At 34.0% G+C, this 27141-nt stretch overlaps 1 protein-coding gene across 4 annotated transcripts in view; it reads right to left on the reverse strand.

Annotated features, from left to right (window-relative positions):
- Positions 1–27141, reverse strand: part of LOC146586792 (uncharacterized) — a 44676-nt gene that overhangs the window by 9708 nt on the left and 7827 nt on the right. For all 4 annotated transcript variants that reach the window (XM_085320702.1, XM_085320700.1, XM_085320701.1 and 1 more), the window contains exons 3-7: positions 22560–22684; positions 19206–19294; positions 18790–18866; positions 13773–13916; positions 902–2727 (exon numbers count right to left, since the gene is read on the reverse strand). In XM_085320702.1, the coding sequence (XP_085176828.1) occupies positions 902–2727; positions 13773–13916; positions 18790–18866; positions 19206–19294; positions 22560–22684 (2261 nt within the window). The remainder of the gene's footprint in view (positions 1–901; positions 2728–13772; positions 13917–18789; positions 18867–19205; positions 19295–22559; positions 22685–27141) is intronic.

Genomic DNA, 27141 nt, shown 5'->3' on the forward strand with positions numbered 1-27141 from the left:
AAAAAAAAAAAAAAAAAAGAATTGTTCACACAGGAATCATCTCATCAAATTTGGGCCCAAAAGTTTTCAGAGTTTTTTTTACAGATGAAACTTAGAATTTAGTATTTTCTCACCTTTCAGCAGGGGTATATACAGCATAATATACTACAGTGATTTCCAAACATTTCTTCTTGTTGCTGGCTACAGTTATGTGTAGTTAYGTTAGCTGGCATTRATTTGGAAATCACAGTTGCCACATACAAATCCTTTGATGACTGACTGTCATATTTAAAACTACCAAATTAAAATGATTAAACTGGAAGTACAACATGACAATTGGAGCTCTGGAACAAAACATACACACCTGTGATGCTTTTTAACCACGTATGATTAGAAGAATATACTCAGTATTAGAAAATGTCTTTTTCAAGTTTGATATTCAATTTCAAATTAAACTGGATTCTGAGAAAGGTTTTCAAGAGTATCTAAGCCACATAAAAGTCTGAGAACTTTACTAAGTAAGGGAACGGCACTATTCGAACAACGTGAAATATAAAAGCAAGTATATAAACATAAGAGTAAACAATTTGYATCATGTATTCACGTAATATTGCAATCAACTATTAAAATCTTACTCAACATGATGTAATTAATGCAATACATCTACAAGAGCTTCATGCTTTGGATTTCAAGTTAACAAGCCATCAWTACTAACGAGACTGCAAAAATGAGGCCAAACCAGATGCCCTCTTAGTTGCAATGCCAATGACAACTTGGACAGAATTTGAAGAAGAGTTTAGGTGAATTTCACCAAGAAAGCAGTCATTCCTTACAATAAGGCTAAAATTTGATTGTTACCTTCACTGAAAATGAATATTTAATCTCAGGGTTTTTTACACTGACGTAGTAAGAAGAGCATTACCCAGTGGAAGACCTGGAGAACCAAAGAGCTGCACAAGTTGAAAAGCAAATCCTAATGATAAGGGAAGTCCCAGAAAATTAGGTTTGTTGTTCAMATCCTGCTCATCTTCGAGCTGTGAAGCCTCTGATGGCTCAGGGTCATCTGCTTTGTGCGTATTTTCACTACAGGCTTCCAACACATTAGAACTTTCTGGATATTCAGAAACCACCTTAACGGAAGACAAAATATCTGGTTTGCTAGTTGTAACCTCTGAAGAGGCTTGTTCACTCTCATTCTCTTTTTCATCAAACACTTGTTGCTTATGAGTTCTATCTTGTTCCTCCTTTGTCCCAGAAATAATACAAACACTTGGCATTGGAGAAGAATCAGATTGTCCCAAATGGCTACATGAAGCATCATCTAATGGAGAATCTGCATCTTCACCACAGGTGGGTAAGGAGCAGGCTGTCTCATTGCTATTGTAAAGTGCAGAATATTCCTGAGATGTAAGGTTCTCATTATGTTCCTCTCCCAAGTCTTCGTTCAGAATTCTCTTTTGCTCTGTTTCTAGAATGCTTTTTGAGGGGATATCATCTCTTAACTGGACTTCCTTCCTTTCCTCTCTAACAGCAGCAATCTGTCTTGGTAGATTAAACTTTGGTGCCAATTTAAAAATTCTTTTGCATCTTTTCCGCTTGGATGTAAGCGGTGAAGGACCGTTTCCTGGAGTGCTCACTTGACTCAAACGGTGTGTGAAGGCGTCCCTGGATTCCACAAGTGAATCGATGCACATTTCACCTGCAGGAGAGGCACACAGACCAATGCTTATTACATTATTGGTCTCCTCAGTTGCTGTTACCTTTACCAATGGATGGTTTTCCTTTACTAGTTCTTCATAAGACTGATGGCAATTTAGCTCTGCTGAGCTGTTAACATGAGCCTGTTTAGGTTTCCTCGCTTTTTTTTGTCTTTGTTCACCTACAAACTTATCCTCAGACCAAGAAGAGAGAGAAACTTGTTTATCAAAGTCCAGTTGCAATTCCTCAGTAGGTAAATTAATTGAAAAAAATGCCCAGCCATTACAGCAGTTCTCTTCTCCTTTTAATGCATGTTTCTCCTCTGTGTTATCATCAGATATGTCATTATGTACTTCTGAATTGTAACACTGAGTAATTTCTTTTTTTTGATCATTCAAACTTAAAAGCTCAGCTTCTATGTCAGGTTCACACGTAATTTGATCCAGGTTAAGTTTGTTTTCTGTGCCTAACAACACAACGTTATAATCAGCACAGTTGCATTCTGYTTCTTGGATGGAACTTTTAACATCATTTATTTTTAGGAAATTGCTCTGGCTTTCTAAAACACTTTCCTTCTGTCTTTGGTCTGTTTCCAGATAATCAAATGCATATTTGGTTAGGTTTTCATTAGAAACAGTTTTTAAATTTAATAGAAATGAACTGCCACTTTCTACAGACAATTCACTTTTCAATGCACCGTCCAACAACATAGTTGACATTGCAGGTCCAGTAATAGGAGATCCTTCTCTTGGAAAGACTGCRGCTTTTAGGCTTTCATTATCACCATTAGGCCCCTCTTCACAACCCATTATTTGATCCCCTGGATCCTCACTAAATGTACACACAGATTTTCTGTTTTCTTCTTCTGAGTCATCGTCTCCACTTTCTGATGTTTCCTGGTCATCTGGAATTTGATGATGAGCTGCTCCATCTAACAACTTCTTTGTAATTTCTGTATGATTGCCTTTCATTTTTTTGTTTCTTTTTCGCTTTTTCCTCTGCTTCACTTTTGTCAGCTGGTGCCTAGGGTTCTTCTTTAGAATTGTCTCCCTATGTGAAGAATAACAGAACTAAATGTGAAAGAAAATATATTTTAATAATTGTATCCATGTCGCATTCAATTTGAAGAATAAGTTTCACTGACATGATTATCAAATACAGATCATCTGCTTTTTTGAATTGATAAACCCTCAAATTTAGAAATTATATTAATTAAATATAAATGCACACTTAATAGTTCAAACAATTTTTGAACATTTTAAACCCATTTAAATAAATACAGGTGCAGTCTCATCAATTTTAAATCCAATTGTTAAGGATTAATTGTAGATCTACTTTTATAAAAAGTATCAAAAATCATTACAAGACCAAACAACATGTTTCTGGATGTCTTTCTAAATTATGCTTAAATGATAAATACTAAGTATTAGTGTTAAAAAGCTACAGCTATTCTGAAATTTCATGAAATGTCATGCTGAGCAGAAAGGAACTAAATGGAGGATCTGGTAAGAAAATTTCATTTTTTAAGATTAAATGGTTTATATTCAGATTAGTTGCATCCAGAAGTTCAAAACACTTTAAAACACAAACAAAAAAATCAATAATGTGAAGATACAGTGACTAAAGCAACTGAGATTTGCTGCTCAACGTATTATGAGTGCACATATACTTATTAGAAAAAAAAAACTTCCCCTTTTTATTTGAACCAGAATAACACACTACAGACATATTAACTTAGTTGCAGGCAATTAAGTAAGGTTAATTTTCCAGTTCTTTTCAGCACCTCCATTTTTTTTGTCTRTATTTCTCAAAGTCAACAGATAGCCCTAACAATGATCCTTCTGAAATCTTTACCTTGATCCTTGCATCAGCTAACCCCAAAATGATAATGGGTAAGGAAAACCTAGTCCAGAAATGTACCTTCTTCTGAGGCTACTCTCCAAAGAGAGATTGGCTTTTCAAAGTTATGCTTGATTGATACATCTTCATGTCAAACATCTGCTGCTCTTACGATTTTTTTTGTACTAAAAAAGTGCCATCACTTCACAGAATACACTAAAATAAACAGGAACAGCAAGAAGAATCACAGTGTAAAACTATTTTTTTTTTCTATGTATTCATATCTAACACTGGCTGCTTTTAAGTGTGGTATTGTGGAACTTAAGAGAAATAATAAAAAAGGTGTGCGTATCTGTGGAGGGGATGCCAGTATCATTAACAGGCAGTCTGAATCTCTGAGCTGGAAACAGTTCAGCAGCCTTCTAGGCCTCAGTATAGCCACAAAGCCACTTCACTGGAACTGGATTCAAAAGTCTTGGTTCCTTGATATTGCTGCAGCAAGCACTGTGGATCTCAAAAAATATTCTGTTAGAAAGCATACAAGTTTTATTCCCCTGAAATGTCATTCAGATGAGAAAATCTACTAAGGAATAGGACTTCCTTCAAATGTTGGGCATTTAAACTTAYATGGTGCTTTCATATGAATAATGAAAACTGACTTCCTTCCCAACTCATCGTATTTTCTATATGGAGGCAGACATCTACACCGCAGAYACTTAAGATTAGCCAAGACTAATTTCACCCCAAAATTCCACTCACAATACATTCCCTACTCAGAAACATGCTTTCTTGTCTGTCCAGRAAGAATCATGGGGTGCCAGAATAAGTTTTAGGATTGAATAGATGTTATATCATTTGATTAAACAGACAAATAAGAATTAAACATCTGCTTTGGTGGCTGGAAAGATTATTGCTCATTCCTCAGCTTTGCACAGACCATAAACTAATCACAAAAGCTGTCTTAAATCCTCATGTTAACTTTCCTCTTCAGTCAYGAGAATTACATGACTACATGGCTATCTTTTTTTTTTTTTGAAACAATACAAAGTTCACTGAAGTTTTCAAAACCATAAAACCCCATACTGATGAAATACAAAACAATGTCCTGCTTTTGTTTTTGAAAGGAATGAAGAATAAAACGTGCACCAATTCCAAGAAGAATTTAGTATCACATCTAAAGGCCCTTGTGCTGTTTTAACACATCTGCAGAAATAATCACATTGCCAATATCAGCACTGGCATAAGAGAGGCTGAAATCCAAAAGCAAAGGAATAGACTTTTCTGCATATAATATTATTCTATGTCTACTCCTACTTACTATTCACTTCTCCCAGACATGAATTTGTGCTGCTGCTCATGGAAAGGAAGTTCTATAACACTGATTCAAGCATGTTCCTGGGAGTTAACTTCTGAAACATCTTAAAGGGCCTTAAAGCCCTTTCAAGACAATCYTGAAAAAGACCTTCTTAGGTTAGGATGATACACTAAAAGGTATTGAGGAACCTGCAGAAMTGAGGAAAAAAAAGTCTCAGAGTTCAGAACATTTACTTCCTCTCCTGGAACAAACACTGAACAGGTTTCACTTTAGCATGCAAGAAGAAACATCCACTGAAACATCTTGGGAARAGAATATCATGGGAGATTAAGAGAAACTAACAGCTATTATTTCACTGAAGTTACTGCAAGTCAAAATGATAACAAACGCAAACATTGAACTAGGCTGATGATTTAGCATATAGTGACATTCAATAGTTCAGATTAAGCACAACMACCTTGCCACTTCAAAAGCCCTGCCCTGGAAAGAGAGAGGTGCTACAGCAGTTTAGCAAAAGTCTAATTCTTTTCCTTCAGGATTCTGATTTYCTAAAGAAAAAAAAACCCTAAAACTAAAAACAAAAGGAAACCGATGGTACTGCTTACAACAGAACAACAAAATTGACTTCACTCCTCCAAACAACTGCTCTTCACCCAACTGATTCTAACCAAACACCTTCTCAAAGAAGCAAGTCTGTAACACACTGTAWTGCACTACAACAGCATTGCTAAAACTTTTCCAATTGGGGTATATCCATTACCATGTTGAATTTTTTGCATTTAATAAAACAAATATGCCTAATTTTATCCAAGTTTCTTCTCTGAGCTCACCTAAAACTCTTTCGAAGAGTTTGCTCTATTGTAAAATCATATGGTATGGATATAGGCTTGTCTTCTTTACAGTGACATTTGTTAGTAGTTTGTTTTTAACACAGGCTATACACTCAAAGGGAAAAAAAAGTAATTTAACTTGTTATTTAAAATTTGCTATTATGTTTTTTTTAAAAAAGTTCAGTTATTAGTGCACAATATAACAGGTATAACAGATCTGAAAAAAATGCAACAAAAGATGTTGCTGGAATAGGATTTTAATTTTTCTAACAATACTCTGAAACTTTTTAGYCTACCACTTAAACAATATTAAAATAATTTTTTGCTATTACTGTCTTCAAGGTTGTAACCTAATGCTCAGAATAGCACTGTTCAGCATGACTGACAGTCAGTAGTCAGGCAAGACTCTTTACTGGAAAAAGAAATGCATTTTCACCATAGCTGACAGAGAATATGCAAAGAAAATAATCTACAGAAGTTTGCCATATTTTCTCTTGAAAGTGGTAAAACCAAAAAAGTTTACTTAATCAAAGATTTGCTGTTTTACAAACCTCAGCTCTAGCATACAGCTCAGCTGACAACATCTACTTGATATCAAAAAAGTCTACAGTGATTGCTGTAATGAAATATAGAGGACTTAGTAATTCTTTTTTTTTTAAAGCAACCATAAGAATAGTATTTAGTGATAAGGTACATGCTACTTAAAAAAATTAACTACTATCATTAATCAAAAAAATCCCTGGAGTGGGTGTTCACCATCAAAATTAAAGCAGAGCTGCTTATGCCGGAAAAAAAAAAAATCTACTGGGAATACACGGCATCTTTCTTACCTGCTAAGTCCAAGTGCTTTTTCTGAATGTTCACTCTTCCTTTTGATCTAACTGCACATCCGCAACAAACAGAAATCGAAGTCAATATCTTRCCTATAACTAATGAGTCCTCAAAATCACATGGACTATTAGTATTAGGTGATTCAATGACTAAAGAAAAAAAAAAATCAACACACGTAAAAAAATCTGAGTCTTATACTTTAAGAATTGCCCTTCATTGTTACTGYGTTCCTTGAAGACTGAAGTTTCATTAGACAACAGAGCATCCAGTTTAGTTCATTGTTGCTGAAAAAATAGCCTTGTTCTCCCTTCTACTTTGTCCCAGATGTTGCATATGCATTTCCACTACCTATCTTTTGTTGGTTCTAGCACAGATCTACTTCCTTGTGGRTAGATTCAGTCAGCATGATAAAAAAATGCAGTACTTATTTTGTTTTTGAGCTGATTTAATTTAACTCACTGAAAAAAGTAGTAAATGTCTAGCTAGTACAAAGACAAAGCAAGTGGTGGGAGTAGGACTGCCTTTCAGCCAATCTTATGGAATTTCGTCATAAATGATTCATAACAAATGTTTACAAATTACAGTTTTGTAAATTAATGTCCCTATCAAAAAAAAAATCAGTAGAGATCCTACTAATAGAATTCAACTCGAAGTAACTCACTATTCATTCTTGGCTCCCAATAGCATTGTCAGTGCTGGTGAGATTTAAATCCTCACTTTCATATGAGACARTAATCTATTGTAATGCTCATAGAAATTATATAAAATTTAGGGCAGCTCTTTAAGAGACTTGTTTATATAATTCTAGGCAATGTACATTTAGRCAACAGGTTGATACTCTGTTACGATCCAGACACATGTAAGGTTGATATATAGAGAGTATACACAGAGAATACCATAGAATTGGTTTGACCAAAGCATGTCTTTGAAGGTGTTCATGTAGTCAAATATATGCCCATTATCAAGTCTCTACTTCCTGAACAAGTGAAGTTACCCAAAAGCCACTTTCAACCTCATTTAGGTGTCACACWTGCATTTCACTTGATGCAATTCAAAATTCTAACCAGGACATAAAACAGAATCAGCAATACACGTACTRACAGATGCTAATGGATATTTGCTGTTTTACTGGACTTTTCTGCAACATTATGTATGGTTCAATGTTAAAAAAGCACACTATAAATGCTAAGCAAATTCTACAAATTATATGAATCCAGCTTCAAGGGATGCACTTACAATACAGAGACAGGAAATTAACGCTACYATCCACTTYCTCATTTGTGAAGGTTTTAAAGGATTAATTTTCTCTTAAGTCCTTTCTGTCAATGTTTAGATGAAGAGAACACTATGGACTTCAATGCAAATGTATGCACTGGACGGGAAGCACAGCATGAATCATGTTATTCAAGTAACAATTAACGTTATCACACATGAAAACATCAGCTCAATGATGAAGACAAGCAGGCTGAAATTCATCCAGGCTAGACAAGAAATATGTTGCATTGAAAAGCCATTTGAAGACACACGAAATAYGGTCAAATTTGCACTGGTGGAAAACCTTCAGCATAAGCTTCTGTGCTCCTTACTTTTCTATTGATACAAAGACAATTCTATTTGAGATTTTAAGGAACACTTTCTAACAACTGTAACAGACTTGAAAAATCCCACCTTCCCAGACAACCACCAATCTCAGGTTTCACCATCTTCTGGACAAACATCACCAAGATGTATCTGGATATGAAACTGTCAAGTCTCACTAAATCCTAAGCATCTTCCTCTCAGCAACACAGAAGCACATTACACTACCACATCTAACAAGTTGGTGGTCTATATTCCAAACAAGAAGTTGAAGTACTGAGGTGAAGACTGCAGCCAGACACAACGTTATCCATTGCAAATGCAAAGCCCACTTGCTTAAAAACCAGTTCAAAGCTGTGGGGAAAAAAACATGCACATCTATAATGAATTACCTTTACRGTGTTAACTGTTTTCATTCCAAATGACAAAAAAGGTTATGTTGCTTTTACAGATTTACCATATTGTATAATGTATATATAATCTAAGTGGTTCAAATATAAGACAGTATTGAATATGAGTGGGCCCTTGGTTTTAGACAAGCTTTTTGTTCAAAAATTAAATTCTGTGAGCCACCTCACTACTCATTTTAAAGACCTTTTCCTTTACGATCTACTTGTCAGGGATGCTGCATTTCAGCCATATGCTTACGCAGTTCAACTCAAGAAGAGCTACCCAGACAAAGGTAGATTTACTGAGGGTCTTATGAGGCTCTCCGGGCAACCTCTGCTTGTGTTTCACCACACTCACAGCAGATTATTTTTCTTCTTCCAATTGTAATTTCCTATGCTGCAATTTTTGTCTACTGCTTCTTAGCTCATCACCTCTGAGAAGTCTGGCTCCATCTTCATTATATTATCCCATTAGATAGATTCAGACAGCAAGAAGCTGTCTTAGACTTAATATTCTCTTCTCATAGCTGAAGAAATCCAGTGCTCTTAGCCTCTCCTTGTACATCATGTGCTTCAGGTCCCTGACCATGTTGGTAGCCCTCTACTTGACTCACTCCATTGTGTCACATCTTACCAACACTGAAAAGCCCAAAGCAGGACATTTTCAACAGCGGCACTACAGGCTAATCAAGCAGAGGTAAACTAATTTCATCTTCTCACTGCTCACTCCTCTGTAGAGCAACAGAAAATAAAGCCATAGTTTTGTATCTTCACTCACAAAAAATCCATTCCTCAAGATCCACAGTGAAACAGGACAGTATTATGGACATAATTGAAGATTTTTAGTATTAGAAACAGAAATTCAAGTCTAGATTGCTGGAAGGAATTGAAACAAAAACACAGAACCAAACATAATGCCCAACTGTGCCTTCTATACACGCATGTATAGAATTCTTTTTATACACCTGTATGTAACTTCTGTGTCTTTCTTATCTCTTGTAACTAACTTGAATTCAATTTTTATATACTTTTAATCCTTTCTGCTTTGCCTACTAAACCTCCAGAGTGACTAATCTGCAAGCAGTTTCTTTACCAAGATTAAATCAGATTCTCTTCCTGAAAGAGTATTTTTTGTTGTTGTTGAAATCCCAAGAACTTTCAGTTCACAGCTTTTAGCACCTGAAGACCAAGAAGGATAAATGAATTTTGGTGCAAAGCTGTAAGCACAGTCTTCTAATGGCAGACTTAATAGTTTTGAAACTTTTTCAGGTATACTTACTGAATAATTGGAGCAAGTACCAAATAGTTGATCTATAATCCGAAAATGGAGCTCAAATCTGTACATCTTTCTCACTTCAGTTAAAAGATCAGATGTCTGCACTTTTATTTTCACTAGCCATGAAAAGCTTCTGTTCATCCTAGATTCTAAGTGCAGCTATCAGGAAAAGTGTTAGATGGGGAAAAAAGCTGTGTAGCCTGTCCACTCTACCTTAGCTACATGATCCTTCAGGAACTCTTCATGGTAAGAGCAAGATGTGGTTTAGCTGTTCAGTAACCCATTATGGATGTAACAGAGTTCAAGTTGCTATCAGGTTCCCAAATAAGCCCTATTTAAATCCCATTACAATCTTGCCATGCTAAAACTGACAGCATTACTGAAGTGATTGTTTCTACAAAGCATAATAAAATTGGTGAGTAGAGTTAGCTAGATATTCTTTTCCAGTTACAATTAAGTATAGTTATTCTAAAACAAAGCTATTTTTATTCTTTAACCTCAAAACCGTAAGAGCAATTTCAAAAAAAAAAATATTCCTAGAAATAAGAATATGTACTCAATACTGGTTATACTGAAAGATAGAAGATGCAAAATAAAGAAAAGGAAAAACATATCAGGCAAAACCTATAGCTAACAGATTAAAAAAAATACAAAAACAATCAAAAGCATCAAGAACAAAAGGACAGACTAACACTATTATAGGTCTATGATTAAATGAAGACTATTTTTTTTTTAATGATACAATAAAGCCCCTAGGAAAAAAAGGCTGCTTATTCACTTTAGAGTCTACTGGTAATTCAGGAAGAGATTAAACAACCTCCACTGCTGAATTCACATTTTTTAAATCAGTAGGTAAGGTAACACGCAACCATATGCTCCAAAAAAATAAGTTCAAAGTTAATGTCAGGCCAATTTGAAAAGGATGAACAGGCTGATCCATGTAATTAAAGAGAAGTTAGTCTTATATCCATTTGAGGAACAAAAAGAAAAAAGTTGATGCTGAATTCAATTAGTAGCTCAAAACCCGGAAAATATCTAATATCATTAAATAGATTGCCAATGCAATTGARTAAAAAGATACTTCATAGGTACAATACGTGACTTGGCATAACATGGCATTGTTACAACAGCATTATGTATCAGTAAAGCACACATTAAACGGTCAAGGACCAGCTACCTCAAAAATGAAGAGCTAGGTCTCTGGGGAAACAGCACTATCAAATAAAAGGAAGCTGTGAAGATCTATTTCAGGCCCAATACTTCCTAATGCTTTTATTAAGTTTAATCCATAATGACACTGTCACAGTCCTACTAAAGAAAAAAATGCCACTTGTTGCTTCTCCACTATTATAGAAATAGATCAGACGGATTTGAAGTGACCTGACCCTTACAACCCCTGTTAGCTACTACCTCATCTCCTAAATACTTGAGAGAGCAGCTGGTTACTTCTACACATTTTTTTCTGGGAACTGAAAATAATGCGACTTACAGAAAACTTCCTCCATTTAGCTTTATAAAAATAGAACTGATGTACAACTAGTTTCTCACCTAAAAAACAATTACTAAGGAGCTTTATTCTAACAAAGAAATTCAGGTTCAAACTGCACTTCTGTTTCAAAAGGATGAGAAAACAAAATGTTGAAATCAGATAGTAATCAGATAGTAATTCCATTGTTTTCACTTACCATGTCATTGTACTTACCTTGAAATATAGCTTAAGATTAAGCAGTTTATAACAAGTGTTTGATTACAGTACCAAGTTGTAAAGCATTCTGCTCTTGTTACGTATCCTTTGTAAATGGCTAGCCTACACTGATCAACATGCTTTGCATATCATTTACCATCTATCAATAACTTATTAAAAAGATAACACACAACAATGCTGCATCTTTTTTAAACTAGTAATAATGCACATCTATTTATATTTTAAAAATTCAGCTAAAGACAACTTAAATATCACTTAAATACTGGTAAAAAAATCTCAGTCTCCTTTAAAAACTGAAGATGGAAGAAAAAATTTGTAACATCAAATTCCAATAATGAGCTCTTTTTTGTCATGTCTTAGCAGACTGTGTAAACATTACATAAAGCCTCAATAAATATTATCACTTTATTATGGCTTAAAGTAATATAGATATGAATAAATAAAATCAATCTCTAAAAACCCTCTGATGATCCTCATAGTTGAAATAGAGCACACTTGCATGTTTAAAAACAAAAATTTTGGGATAATTTAAGTATGACTGAGGATTTACAATGATTTCCATGATTCTCTTGAGACATGGAAAGAGATGACCAAGAAAACTAAAAAATAGTAACACAATTGGTATAAGTAATATACAATGAGGGAAAATACTTAAAATCATTGAAAAGTTTTAGGTTCTAAATACATAGTAGCTTAAAACATTAATAACTCATACACTCTTGAAGCTTTTAAAATTATTTTTCAATTAATTAAACAATTACTAAAATGTGAAGCTCCACACTAACTCTGACAGTTAGTTAGACATCTTATGTAAGCATTGTTTTAGATATACATTAGGTTGTTCAAATTTAGAATTGCACAATAGGTATGCAAAAACACAGAAAAATACTTCATTAGATAGCTGAATTTTCAACTTCCCATTATTCACACTTTAAGAATTTTTTTAAGGATCCATCCAAAGCTATCTATAATAAAAAATCATGCTGGCTTTAGAATTATCAAAACCAAAGCCTTCAAACACACACACTCACACAGACACATTTCAGCTACTTAAGCATGTTCTTGACAAAATGTCCTATTCAAGACTTATTCATTCAGTATATAAGAAAAATAAATGTAGGTAGGCCTAAAGATAAATTATTTTAACTAATAGATTAGTAATAATACACATGTACATAAAATCATAAAAAGTTAAAAATAAACTTACATTGAACTTCTAAAACAACAATGAAGACATTTTATTAATACAGCAAGTGGTTAGAAAGCAAGCAAAGTGAAATCTTACTCATTTATCAGTTTAAAAGAGCAATAAATCAATCTCCGTGCTTGCTCGTATTTTGATGTGTGCTAAACAGATTATATTAGCTATGCCAAAATGAAGACTGCAACATAGTTTTACAGAACTGTGTCTACTGTTTTTATTGAACTGATTTATCCCAACTGTGGATTGGGAATTAACAGGCTAATGCCTTGTGCATGTCATTTTTGTGCTAAACTTAAGTAACTTGGCTCAGGAAGACAGATGTSAATTTATTTTTGAAACTGGAAAATTGAGTGGTTTTAGTACAAAAACAGTGGTGGTATGCAGGCACCATCACACTTACATACTAGTACAGAGAAGGAAAAAAAATACTCAAAAAATAATTGAAGCTACATAGTTTCAGTCTGGTGAATACAGCATTGGCAGACTGTTCCTGCAGCTACTAGATGAGTTCTGAGACAAAAAGAAAAAAAAAACAAAAAAACAAAAAAAAAAACAGAGGAAAATAATTGCCCAAATTCTGGATGCTAATTAAAATAAAAGCATCCAACAATCCAGGAAACAACTATATTAAAAAAAAATCTGGTAAAAGATAAGGAGACTTAAAGAGTAATGAGAGTCATTAAAATTAGGTATTACATAAATAACCTCTTCTTCTGGGCTTTAATTCTGCTTAAAAGATGTAATACAACCTCTTTAAAAAACTGCTCAACAGTTACTTGATATATGACAACATCATTGTCCTAGGTTTATGAAGAAAGGCCCTGCTGTACTTCATACTATTCCAAAGGCTTTACTAAAAATCAAAGTTATTACAACTGTAATAAATATATATTTTAAAAACATTTAATGTACAATTTTATTTACATGCAAGTCCATTAAAGAAACAATCCCCAGAAGGGAATGGTGTTAAAATAGGCCTATTTAAAATGCAGAAGATTCACTATTTTACTGGAGGTGAAGACAGATTTAAGAATGGCAAGTAACAGATTTTTATTAACTGACTGCAACCTGTGTTATCAGTTATTGGAAATACTGAAAAAATTCCATGAGTCTGTATTGCCTCCCCACCTATGTCTTCGTTGCAGAGGTGGCTTTTGTATTTGCTTGTGAGGAGGTACCACTGAATTCATGACAATAGGTATGGATATTTGATATTCATATCGTTCCAACATCTGAGCAATCTTCTCACGAGTGACCCCATGTTTATTCCTCCTACAAAAATAAAAACTTAAATAAGTTTTCTGGTATGTTTATATGTTTACAATCTTTAAAAAAAAAGAGAAAAGAAAATTTTCAGAGAACTCTAATTTCACAAATTTTGTCTTGTTTTTCATATCTGAAAGAACCAAATGCATTTTCCTGCATTACCTAGCAGTAAGCTGTACATAATTGGAAGACATCACTAAGTCAAGTAATTGCATACATTTCGAAATGAAAATGCTAAAACATTTACAATTTCAGATTTCATTACGCTGTATTCTCATTCTTCCATGATTTAACGTGTTAAGGTTTATTTTTTTTTTTTAACAATTCTTCATTGTACATGTTAAATAATAAAAAAAAAATACAGCTATTCTTCTTTATGCAGAAATGCAACATTACTCACCAGGACTATCTACATAAAAAAAATCCTGAAAGGTCTTTGCTTTCTATATATTCATCAGATATTACACGGTGTACTAGCTAGCGAGTAGAGATGAATGATGAGACTACAACTTACGAAAGCAACCGAACTTAGAAACAGCATTAAAAAAAACAAAAAACAAAAATGACTATATAGTTTCAAAACCTTAACTATGGAACATTTTCTCATCAATAAACTCCCATATCAAAATAAGGACCAATTTTAGCTCTGGACCAGAACTGCACGCTCGTGATACTTTTACCTAAAAGTTCTTACTGATGCTTGTAGAAAATTTAGACATATACTAAAACTCACTTAAGGGTGGAGAGGCCAAAAGAATTGTCCTACTCTTAAAATATATTTAGTGAATAGCTCCTACTTGCCCTGATAACTTGGTCAATTAAGAACCTGATTAAAAAGCAATTAAAAATATGTCTTGGCATTAGAATGCATTTATCTCCTTAGTATCTATGGAACAGGATCTAAAAATTCATGTTAGTAGAAAATTTCAGACTCTGTCAAAAAGAAATCACAAAGCTCATGCATGAACTGTATGTCAGTGAATTAACAGCTGTCTAACAGAACTGAATCTCAAAGAACAAATACTGAAAAACACATCACACAAGAAACCAAGAAACCTTGTTCAAGCTTAGTTATTTGWAAGTCATGCCGCTAGGGAATACGGCCACCTCTTTGTGCTTTCTGACAGGTACAGAAGGGGCACGGGTCCCCTTATCAACTTTATGACTTCCTATAAAGGAGAAATCAATACTTGGAGACAACATGCTACAGCAGAAAGAGGATACTCCATATAGAAACATTTTACAGGATCGATTTTTTTCCCCTCCTCAGGAGTTTGTGTGTATTATTTCAACACGAAAGTACATGTCAAGTTGATGAGGTTTCAAATCATGCTGCAGATAGTAAGCTCTAGTTTCATATCTGGAATGGAAGAAGAATTGGTGATCTCAAAAGCATTTAAAATTCAGCTGACTCCTGGAGATGCATTTTATCAACTTTCTTCTTCAAGAAGGAAAAATTTAAGTGGAGTATTTCTCTCACAAATGCTCTTCCGTGAGACATCACTAGAACTAAGAGTGACCATCACAACAGGCTCAATGTCTAATTGCTGCACATTTTCACATTGTGGTTAAAATAAAAAATTCAGGAGCAGCAGCACGTTGAATTGGTTAGCTAGTCTTAACAGTCTTTAATTTTATTCACAAATATGAACAAGGTTAATGGTATAGGAAAAAGTTATCCCCTAGAGATACAGGGATTCTAAAAAGCACTTGACTCAAATGATCAAAAGGAACCAAGAAGAGGAAGTACACRTCCTTTCATGCCAGCAGGTGGTAGCACAAAGTTATTCAGGAGTCTCCATATCTCAGTACTGCTGGAAAAAGATTACAGCTCAAGAGCACAAAACAAAGTGCACATTTTTCTACAACTGAATGGAGTTATGTAATCATTTCAAGAATGAACTAGTACTTTCCCTTAAAGAACAAGGCAGGATAATACAATCACTAATGGCAAAAATCACATCAAGYGTCGAAATCAATTAAAAAAATGAAGGAAATCTGTAGCGCTGTGTCATTTAATACCAGAACGTCCTCTTCAGACATGTCTTCACTCATCTTTTGGTACCATGGCTATGCTGAATGAGTATAAAGTCATCTCATTCTGAAACACAGATGTACTAGCAAAAACCCCTAACAGACAGTTATGCTTTGGAAGCTTGTTTGGCTTGCATGAACATAGCATCTATTCTTAAAAGTAAAATTTTGTCACTATTAACTGTCTTTACGCTACAAAAATCTTGCCAAGTAAAGCATATTAATATATCGGCAAAGTAATCCTAATGGACATTATTATTGAAGACAATTAACACATGTTCAATAAAGTAAATATCAAATTGCAGATTCATGCTCATATTGAAGAAAAAATTATGAAAAGCACATTTGCATTTCACCTTTAAGTATATAGATACAGCAAGTAACTTTTTTCAAAAAAAAAGAAAAAAAAGAAAAAGAAATGGCATCTGTCCTAAAACACAGGTTACATAGGATACCTGTTACCCCTAAAAAGTCTGAAACAAATGCACAATTATTTTCTGTTTCGTAACTAAGCAGTTACTCTGAAAGGATACAAGCGTGACAGATAACAATTTTTTCATTCCATACTACTTAAATACTTGAGAACCTTTCCCTTATACCAATCATTTTGCCACCTGTCTGTTCTCTGACTGGCAGTTTTCAAGATTTCCTGAAAATGATTTCTGAAAGCCTAAAATCCGTTAGGTCTACAGGACACACAGGAAACCTTGAGCATAAGGCATATGCATGTGAAGTCAAGATGTTTTCACAAGAGTCGTATGCTCAACAATAAACTGAAAGAAAAATCACCCACAAGTCTAAATATAATTTGCACCTCAGTGACATACTGAAAAACACCCCCCCACCTCTAACATCTAGTCCATGCTAAAACCTTTGTCAACTTCCTGACATCACGAATTTACTAAGTGAATTCACCTCGTCTCCTAGAAAGTTTTTTTTGTCCTTAGAAGAAGCTGTTTCACAGATGTCTAAAACACATTAAATGGTGGCAGAAACACCCCTGTAGGAAGCAGCATCTGGAAATACACCTGACTTCTAGAATACTGGTGTATTTTATCACTTGATAAAAGTTATCATCGATACAGACTACACAGCACCACTTAAAAAAAATAAAAGGAAGAGGTATCCAAAATATAATTAAAAATCCTATGCTAACTAACTAAAGTAGAAGCTAGTGTATTTTTTTATTYCAACTCCTAGAAAGAAAAAAAAGTCTTAAATGATTCTAGGACGGAAGTAGCCTTTAAGGCTTCAGACTACTAATAAAGTTATCTGAATTTATTAACTTAGCATTTGCCCAAGTACTGCACAAAATGTTCAGCTCAGAATCATACAGAGAATCCCAGGACTGCAATAACCTCTTTATTTTTGTCTGTTTCCCAGTCACACTATTTTTTTTTTTAAGAAATCCTAAGAAATAGCCTTCCTCCTGCAAGCAATGAAAGAAAAAAAAATCCCAAACCTTACATCAGCACTTTTCCYGAACTCTCAGTAAATTAAATTTGATGACAAGGGACAAATATTTAGAACAACTGGAACAGCTAAAATATTTCCATCATTTGTAGGATACTCACAGGAATTGGTTAGCAGCACTTCACAGTTAAAGGATTTTATTTTGSTTTCTGTAAATATCTCCTACAATTAATGACTGAGCAATACAATTCAATAGTAACAAAAATAGTAACAAAAAGCAAAAACATTTTGTGTTTTGTTACCTGTTAAGCCCATGTGAAAACACGCATTTTCATGGGAAATATGAATTTGTCTTATGCAATGGAAATATCACACTAAACATTTTAGAAGTGCCCTATTACTGAAGACAGCTCCCTAACTAAACAGTGCTGTGCCCGAAATTAGAAAAACTTGTATTAGATCTCATCATGCAGAGAGAGGACTCCGTCTCTAAAAATAAGTTAATGGTAGCTTATGAGCAAAAGATACAAACTTAATAAAATTTATAATTTATAAACATAATAAAGGCCAAGTCAGTAATGTGATTATTATACACATGCTTGATGCTTTATAGGAGCAATTTTACAACGCTGAGAACAATTATGAACCAAGTCAGTTGTGAGCAAATAAAAGGATGATCAGTAAGAGAACTCTGAGTTAAATCATGAATATATCACATTGCCTTTCAAACAATGAAATCTCCCTAGGATGGACTGATACTTCATACATTTCTGAAATAGATAAGTCTGACACAAAACATAAATCAACCAGCAATATTAAATAGCTTCACAGGCTTTCTCAAAACTGACAGGACCAATAACCTATCTCCAACAGCACTCAAAGTCACATCCTTTGAAGACTGGGAAGGAGYTTCAGAAAATCCTGCAATGGAATAATCTTAACATAGGAACTTGCTTTACTGATTAGTAATGGACTATTCTTTGACACATACTTACATAAAAGTAGACAGAACAAATCAACTATGTTGATACATTCTTTGTAAAGCCATAAGCTCTTTTATCCTTCTATTAATTTCACAGCTTCAATAAAGTTTTTAAGAAATTTGTTGCTATAAATAACTTAAATTATTCATTATGAAAACAGTGTCTCCTACATGGGTCAATCATTTCTCTACTCATGTCCAACCAAATTTTACTGTTGAATTCAATGGCCAAGCAGCCAAGACTTCTATTTATCTSTGTGTTCATGTTGATACCCACAACTCTTCTGTTTAAAGGTATATTTAAATATGCATATTTAAATATACAAGAATATTTTTTATTTGTAGTTCAGCTTTTATTTCAATAAGAAGCTGAATAAAATACATGCTGTTACATCTTTTTATATATGCAAATATGTAAAAGAACATTGATTACTGTAATATAAACCTTACTTTTCTAATTCTTTGGGATCAAACTTCCACCAAGTATCCGGCTCACGAAACTCCACTCTGTATCCTTTTTCTAGAGCCTGCAGCAAGGAAAGAAAAAATGTCTGACATGTATCTTTCTTTTACAAAAATTTGTATAGCAGTGACTATAACAAGTTGCTTACAGACCATAATAAACATACATAGTTAACTACAGTGGTAACATGCTGAATTTCACTTATCCTAAAACCTGTCCTGACTTTCATGCCAGGCTATGCAAATTAGGTCTAATCAATCCTTTTATCAGTCTGGATTATTGCCATACAAGTTACTGATTGTATCAAAGAGTAGTCTCTAAAGATTTCAGTAAGTGAAATGTTTCTGAACAAAGCAGACCAGCTTATCACACATGAAGGTAGGCTTGCAAAGTAAAAACCTACCATTTCTACGTATGGCTTCATTTCCCAGGCTTGAGTATTAGTGTTGTCTATTATAATTGGAGATTTTCCCTGCTCCATTGCTTGTTTTGCTGAAATAAAAAATAGAGAGAGAGTTAATAAACAATTATGCAATTCAAATAAGATGGTGAATGCAAGCACACCGCATCCTAGAAATCTTTTGCACTTATCTGGTCTGACTCAAAGTGTTCTAAGGATCATAGAATCATCAACAGCAGTGTAAGGTATACAGGAATAAAAAGAATTAGAAGAAAAAAAAAAGCCACAAGAGACATAAAAATGAGGTGGTAGTGAATTGATGCAAAGGGATAAATGGGAAATGTGTAAGTCAAAAACAACATAGCAGAGCTGCTCAAAGCCTGAGGCCTTGTAAGTACCAGTATTGAGATCCCAGCATGAAACCCTGTCTTGGTTCCAGGTTTACAAGCCCTGCCAGCTAACACATGCTTCCTTTACAACTGGGACCTCTGCTCAGGTAYTGAGTTCTTCTTCAATAAACTATTAAGCAACATGTGATCTTCACAGAAGGACATCACATTTCTGAAATCTTGCTGAAAGACGTTAAAAAAAAAATACAATCACATTCTCTCTGCTTGAATGACTTTTGAAGCCACTGCTCAATTTCAGTCAAATCCAAAAGATGGCAGAAACCTCAGGAATAAGGAGCTGCTTCTAGGTTTATGAAACCACACCTGGGAAGAAGGCACATCCAAATTAGCACCTCCACCTGACGGAAAGCATACTGAATGCAGTCATGACACATCCTGTTTAGCACGATACTTGTGCAGTGGCATGCTCTTTAATACAGGACTAGGAAGATTACATTGCTTTTTACCCAGTGGGAGCATCCTAAGGATTGCAGGACAGAATTCAGATTGGTGCAGTTGGAGRAGCACAGACAACAAAACATGAAAAGCTGTTGGTTATCTGAAATTAAGTTCCACAGCACAAAAAACTACTCTGATGCCTAAAATAGTCTCTCTTCATACACCCAAGGCTGTTTTAGCCTTAATAAATCAATTAAGAATCTTTCTAATATCAAAATGGGAGGATATTTTTAGTAACTGTACCTTAGTTTGCCAATGTAAAATTCAGACCATGAAACCACTAATGCTCATAGGGAATTTAGATGATGGACTGGAAAAAAGAACTGAAATATCTGAAACTTAAAATGCTATGATTACTGTTACACAAAAAAAATTGAGAGAATTCATAATGCTCCATTAAATAAAGTTAAAATAGCGCACATTAAAATGAAAAGTGAGACCCAGACTGAGTGATAAGGATTAAAAAAAAAAAAAACTTCTACTGAATACCTGCGCATTCTGTGCACTGAATGAAGCACGGATGCCAAGGGAAAAAATACCAAGTGATTGTGGAGAATGAGGGATCTAGCTTATATATTTTGATTTATCTGTAATCTATTCATACAATGGGAAGAAAGGAAATTAAAAAAGACTGAGAAGTAACTGTATAGATGGAAGAGAGCTAAAAAAACAAAGGTAATATACATTTCAACAAAGCATTAGGAATCCCTCAAGAAACAATTGAGAAAGCTACAAATACATTGTCCTGGCTTCATTAATCTGGCACAAAATTTACTTTTTTTAAAACCTGAATCTAGAAAAGATGATTGACAGGCTGTCAGAAGCCAGGAAAAAAAAACAAAAAACAAAAAACAGAAAGACGTATTTCAAATTCATAAAGGACACAAGAGAATGGCSAATGTAGTAATTAAGGTAATCAGGCTTTGCAGAAGCCTATGAAGAAAGACTATGTTATAGCTCCAACACATAGTATGTATTTTTTCATTTTGTTGCAACTCTGGATCTGAATGCTAAGTATGCTAACAGCTTAGATAAAGTTTTACTTAAAAATAAAAAAAGCTACTAACTAATTTTAATAGTCACTATCAGAAGCAAAACAAAGCAGTATAGAGTTTAAAAAGGAAACCAAATCCAACTGGACCTGCCAAATCAAYGTTGTTAAAAACATGAGGAAGGCAAAAAACTTCCAGTTAGAAAGCAGCAGGACCAACAAAAATAGGGGAGACATAGCAAAGCTGGAAAAGTGAATTTAAAAGGCTTATAACTCTGCAAGAGTGAAACTGATTTCATATTTAAAGTTGCATAGGCAAAAAACTTCTATTTCCTARTATCTGTGCTCTTGACACTACAGCCTTCACAAGTGCTTCAGTATCAAGGGTATGTAATTCAGTCTTGTAAACATCTGAGAGCTCAGTTTGAAATTCTGCTCAGCTAAAATCTCAAAATGGGTCTTTTTGTACCTAAGATTTTTCTCACATTTCCCATATTCTCCAATACAAATTGGCATTAAAAAAAAAAAGAAGAAAGAAAGAAAGAAAAAGAAATAACCTCTGGAGATACTCAAGGCCTGCCTGGATGCAACCCTGTCTAACATGCTCTAGGTGACCCTGCTTGATCAGGAGGTTTGGACTAGGTGATCTCTAGAGGTCCCTTCCAACCTTACTGATTCTATGATTCTATGAATTTTGATTTTGACACCTATTTTTTTCACTTGTAAAGAAAGGATATCTTTGTGTTTTCCTCCACAATCCTGAGAAGAGAATTTACACAGCTCTAGGTAAATATGTAGTCATATACCTTTAAGCAAATATATAAATAGCTGATGCAGCTGATGTGATTTACATGAAAGGTGAATCTGGACTTCCTATCAGATAAGAATCCTGACCACCAGGATTACCACTCCCCTGAAGTTTTCATTTCATATATTTCAAGAATCCACACATAAATAAAACCAAGAGCTTCCAAAATACTTCAAATCATAGAGTTCTGTCTGTCTAGACAAAACAGCAGAAAAACAGTAGATATGAAGGAGTAGTGTATAATTAGTATGTAATTCTTTTCTTTCTTTTTCTTTTTTTTTTAAAAAAAGCATTAACACTCATTTTTTTTGGCTATCAAAAACATTGATTAAATAGATATAGAACTGGAGATTTTCATTTTGCTATTCAGTGAGAAACAGCCAYAAGCCAACAGAGTATCCATTTTTTTTCCAGTATTTTTCCCCATCTGAAGCTCATTCAAAATTAATGGAAGTGTTAAAAACATTCAGTTCTGCCATCAAGATGMGACTATCAAATGTAAAAAATGAACAGCTCACAGCACAGAATAGAGATTTTGTCTTTTTAAATCTTAGCCTTTAACAAGTGCAAAATCTAATGTAAAAAAAAATTACATACTAATTATGCACTACTCCGTTTCATATATATTGTTAACACATAAATGTTATACCATATTTCCATTTTCTAACCATATGCACAATTTATATAAGGTTTCTTTTACACATTCACACCTCTCTTCTGATTCCAGTCATGGGCATCACCAAGCTGAGCAGCATTATATGTATATCCATCTTGCTGACGAAAATAATCATCAGTGCTGAATACAATGCCATCACAGTTTTGGCCAAGCAGAAAACTGTTAAATAAAGGAGAAAGCAAAAACATTAAAACTTTTCTATTTCAGAGAGGGAAAGGAAACACAGAGGAAAGAGTATAGGAAAAAAAATTTAACTATGCCCTATTTCTAAGTTAGAGCAAAGTTCAAATCAGTTTACAAAAGTACACATACGTATTTTCAACAATTCCAATTCAAATTAAGTATTTTTCCCACCTCAGGATCATTTAATATATTTACTAGCATTTTCCATTCAATTCTCTTTTGTAATTACACCAAGAACCAATCTGATTACAGGGAATTCAAATGCAGCTAAAATACTGAAACGCATCTTTAAAACTTTGTTCAGTGCCTTAAACTCTAAACACGTCCTCTTCTGACCTTTGTCTATGCTACATTCACAATACAGGTCCAACAGGCACAACAAAATAAAACTAGCAATATTTTATGTCAGTTTCCCTATTATCAGGAAAAAGTCCAATACTACAACAGCCTCTCCAAGATAGTTCTACTGAAGCAAGTCAAGATGATAGATAAGCATACATATTCCTTTAAGATCCTGTTCTCTTCTGTCCCAGTTCCATGTCTTCTCCCCCAGTCCTGGGAACAGTTTCACTCACCTCCACCTTCTCATCAGCACTGCCAACCACTGAATCTATAAGCCATTGCAATTCACTACCCCGAAAATGATCCTTTTCTTCTCCCACCCAACTTAAAGTGTTGCTTTTCTGAAACTTTAGCAAGTTGACTCTTCAAGGAAAGAGCCAACAAGATGACACAAAGAAAGTGTCTAATGATCAGTGGAGACCACACTTAGTTTAGCAGTAATGAGCTGCTGCATTTGTTATCACATCTTGTAGAACTGAACATTCTAACAAATAAAAAAAAAGGGGGGGAGAAGACTTTTTCATAGCTTAGTTTCTCTTAAGGAAAGAGTTTTTCTTACACTGAATTACTCTGCCACTCTGCTTTGAATAGAGTGACAAGAAAACCATGTATTTTATTATTGCTCCATGTATATTACTTCATATGAGGAGAAAAATAATCACTTCTCCATGATAGCATATTAATAACTGAGGAGTGTCATCTATCACTCTTAAGGTAAAAAGTGTAATGCTTTAATAATGTGGCAATTAGAAAAATGTAAACTTTCTTAATTAGTTGTTGCATACCTTAAAAATAAATTTAGAATATTCATTGACTTAAGTAGTTTAATCTGCTTTCCCAAGGAATTGCCATTCCTTGGCAACTTTTGAACATACAGAACAATTTCCACCAAACCTCAATATTCTCTATCAAAAAAYTATGAATTTTGGGGGGCAAAACAAATAAACAACCCATTGGAAAGTCCTTGGAAACTAAGGTTTGAAGGAAAACCTTGTGAGACAATGGCACAGCACTGTATAAAATCTAATTAAAAAAGTTAAATTACAAACCTKGACTATTCTTAATTTGTTTTCTACAATACATTTAAATTTATGAAGAGAAAATAGCTCAGTGACAAAGTGCATTCACAGCCTATTGCAATGCTCTCATTTCACTGCCCTACAGAAGTTTAGGTAATTATTCCAACTCAGTAATAGCCAATACACCCAAAGGCTACAAAAACTAAACTGTATTAGCAACTTGTGGGATGTACTAATGCTGAGACAGCAGGAACAGAGGAGAGCTGGCCAAATCTCAAATAACCTACRGGCACAAAAGGAATTCCACATAAGGAATATGTTACATTTTGCCACCTGTCACCAGTAATAATCAGTTGCGGATCACAATTTAAACATTGTGAATGGTCTAAGCTAACAAGTTACCAAGATAGACACTTTCATTTAAAACTTAGCTGCAAAAAGAACTCAGCATTCAGTTTTACCTGGTTAATAAAAAACCAAAACATTATACTGCATATTAGTTTACATTACTTTACAATGTACYACAACTATGTTGGTGTCTATTTTTGCTTTTAAAGCATAGATCTGTAAAAACAAAATTAAGATTCCTCAGAACCTAAATAAACTACTAAAGTTGCAACTCTCAAGTAACATGATCAAAGCTGCATACTAATTTTTTCTTTCCTGCTCTTTCCCCTGATTCCAGAGTATTAAGGTTTCCTTGGCACGAGWAGCAATGCTATTTCAGAAAGCAAAGCATGACCCTAAAGTACTGCCACTCTGCTGGACATTGTTTAATATTTATTTTTGTTAGTCTTTTCCTTTAGTACAGCATGTATTGCAGTTTCAGGAAAGCACGAAAGAATCAATTTTTTTTTCTTTTAAGCAAATAAATGACATCAATGTCACAAAATACACCCCACATGATAGCACTTTTTCCTATTGATTCCTCTCTTATATACAATATTTAACAGGAAYATACATTCATTAAGTTGTCTAGCCATGATTTCACACATGACCTGATTTTATTATTTACAGTAGTTTGTTTGCCAATTAGTAATACTAGAAAAATTTTATCTGCCTTCCACATTCATATCTCTGTGTTGACTGTATATGTGCACATATTAAAGAATAAGGACTWACCTGCCTTAATAAAAGAGGCACCAAATAATGACTGGGCCATGATTTTTCTTCTCACTCTACAGAAACACCCCCACAGCTTCTAGGAGCCAGACTGACCTCAGGTTTTCACACAGGTATATATGAACCAATGAATCAACACATAGTAACTAATGCTGCATTAATCTTTACTTTTATTTAYAGAAACTGACTTTGTTTCTCACTGTGCTGTAGAGTAACTCACTCAAATTCTTCTGCTGTATTATCCAYGCTTGAATATTTTTAGCAAGAGAAAACCAACAACGACAAAAATTTGGGAATCCTGCAAATCTATCAACAAGGTTTATTCTTGAAATATTTTGTCACTGTTCCTCAAAGTTCAGAACGAATCACAATTTACATCTATACCTATAACAGACGTAACAGATGTAATACACTGAAGTACATTTGCAAGAATAATCTTACAAAATTATGCAATTTGGAAAGACAGAGCAATTGCCAAATAGACCATAAGAACATAGTCTTTCCAAAATGCACAACCCACACAAAGTAATACTAAGTAAGGAGTTCAAACTGAAGCTTCAACTATTACAGCAATGTTCATATCTTGCTTCGTAACTGTGAAGTTAAACCATAAAACACTTTTTAAAAACCTGATAATTCTTTTAGAATTCATAGTATTTAAATCTGTAAAATTAAAACACACCAACATACCTGTCAATTTCATATAAAATGATTCACACAAATTCTAACGTGTATTTGGAAATAAATTTTATCTCAGGCTCACGACATAGACACAACAAAAAGCACATCTGTGTGAAGGAAGCATCACCACTGTCTAAATCCCGAAGAAAGATTATATCCCACTTTTCCAGGAAGGAATGAAGATAGGGGACGGAGGAGAAGGAGGTATATTTGTAACAACAGAATCAATTTACCAGTAAATAAGTATCAATATGTGCACATGCCTGAAATGGGTAGCAGTAAGATCAAACTGCTGTAATATAGCTCTTTTGTACCTTATGTATTCCCTGGAATTGAACATTCATCTTTGAGCACAGGCACTGACATTAAAACAGATGTAAAGATTAAAGCAGCTCACCTGCCTTTTCCAAACACGCTAGCTTATCTAATAGAAGGTATTAGCTCCACCTACAAAACTCATCTTGAAACTAAAATGGTCATTTTAGCTATCAGCAAGCCAACCCATATCTTTGCAACAAAAATGTGCACCCACACACCATCCTTTGATTTTAGTTTTTCAAAACTGAAACAGTATCTCAAACTTCATTCTCATTAGTGTACTTTGAGAAAGTATATTATAACAAAAAACATCTCTTAGAATCTAGTAAATATCCCTACCTACTTAAAATAGCTAACATACCACAAAGGGAAAATAATAGATTGTAACTAAATACTATTTTAAAATCTATACTGTTACTGAGCTATGGAAAGGATATTTTAAAATAGTATTGCATGTAACAGTCTTTAAAGAAATACATACTTAGAAACAAGAGCACTCAAATATTCTTATATGCAGCTCTCAATGCTAATTCTTTAACTCTTCCATTCAGAAGATCCAGAGAATCCACTTTGAGAAGGAACAGCCCCAGATACAAAATAAACTGTCTTTATATAATCCCAAAAATGGATTTAAGTGAAAAACTGCTTTTTCAGGGATAGCAGAATTTGTTCTTTCAACCTCATATATAAATTTTTATTCAAACTAAAGTTCAGATATTTATGGAGGAAGGAAAAATTGAAATTGCTCCCAAATTCAGAAACAAAAATATCCTAAAAGTGTAGGTCTAACTTTTACATAACTTTTTCCAATGGCATTCACATTATAAGATGTGAATAAGATTCACATTATCAACTCCTACTAATTTAAGCAGGCTTTTGTATCTTGAGTAAAAGATATTACAGGGTATCTGTGTGAGGCTAAATTRTTTTCGAACATTTTTAACAAAATGT

Source organism: Rhea americana, unplaced genomic scaffold (genome assembly GCF_003343005.1).
Source record: "Rhea americana isolate MKP2758 unplaced genomic scaffold, rheAme1 scaffold_65, whole genome shotgun sequence".
In the NCBI taxonomy this organism is placed as follows: Eukaryota; Metazoa; Chordata; class Aves; order Rheiformes; family Rheidae; genus Rhea; species Rhea americana.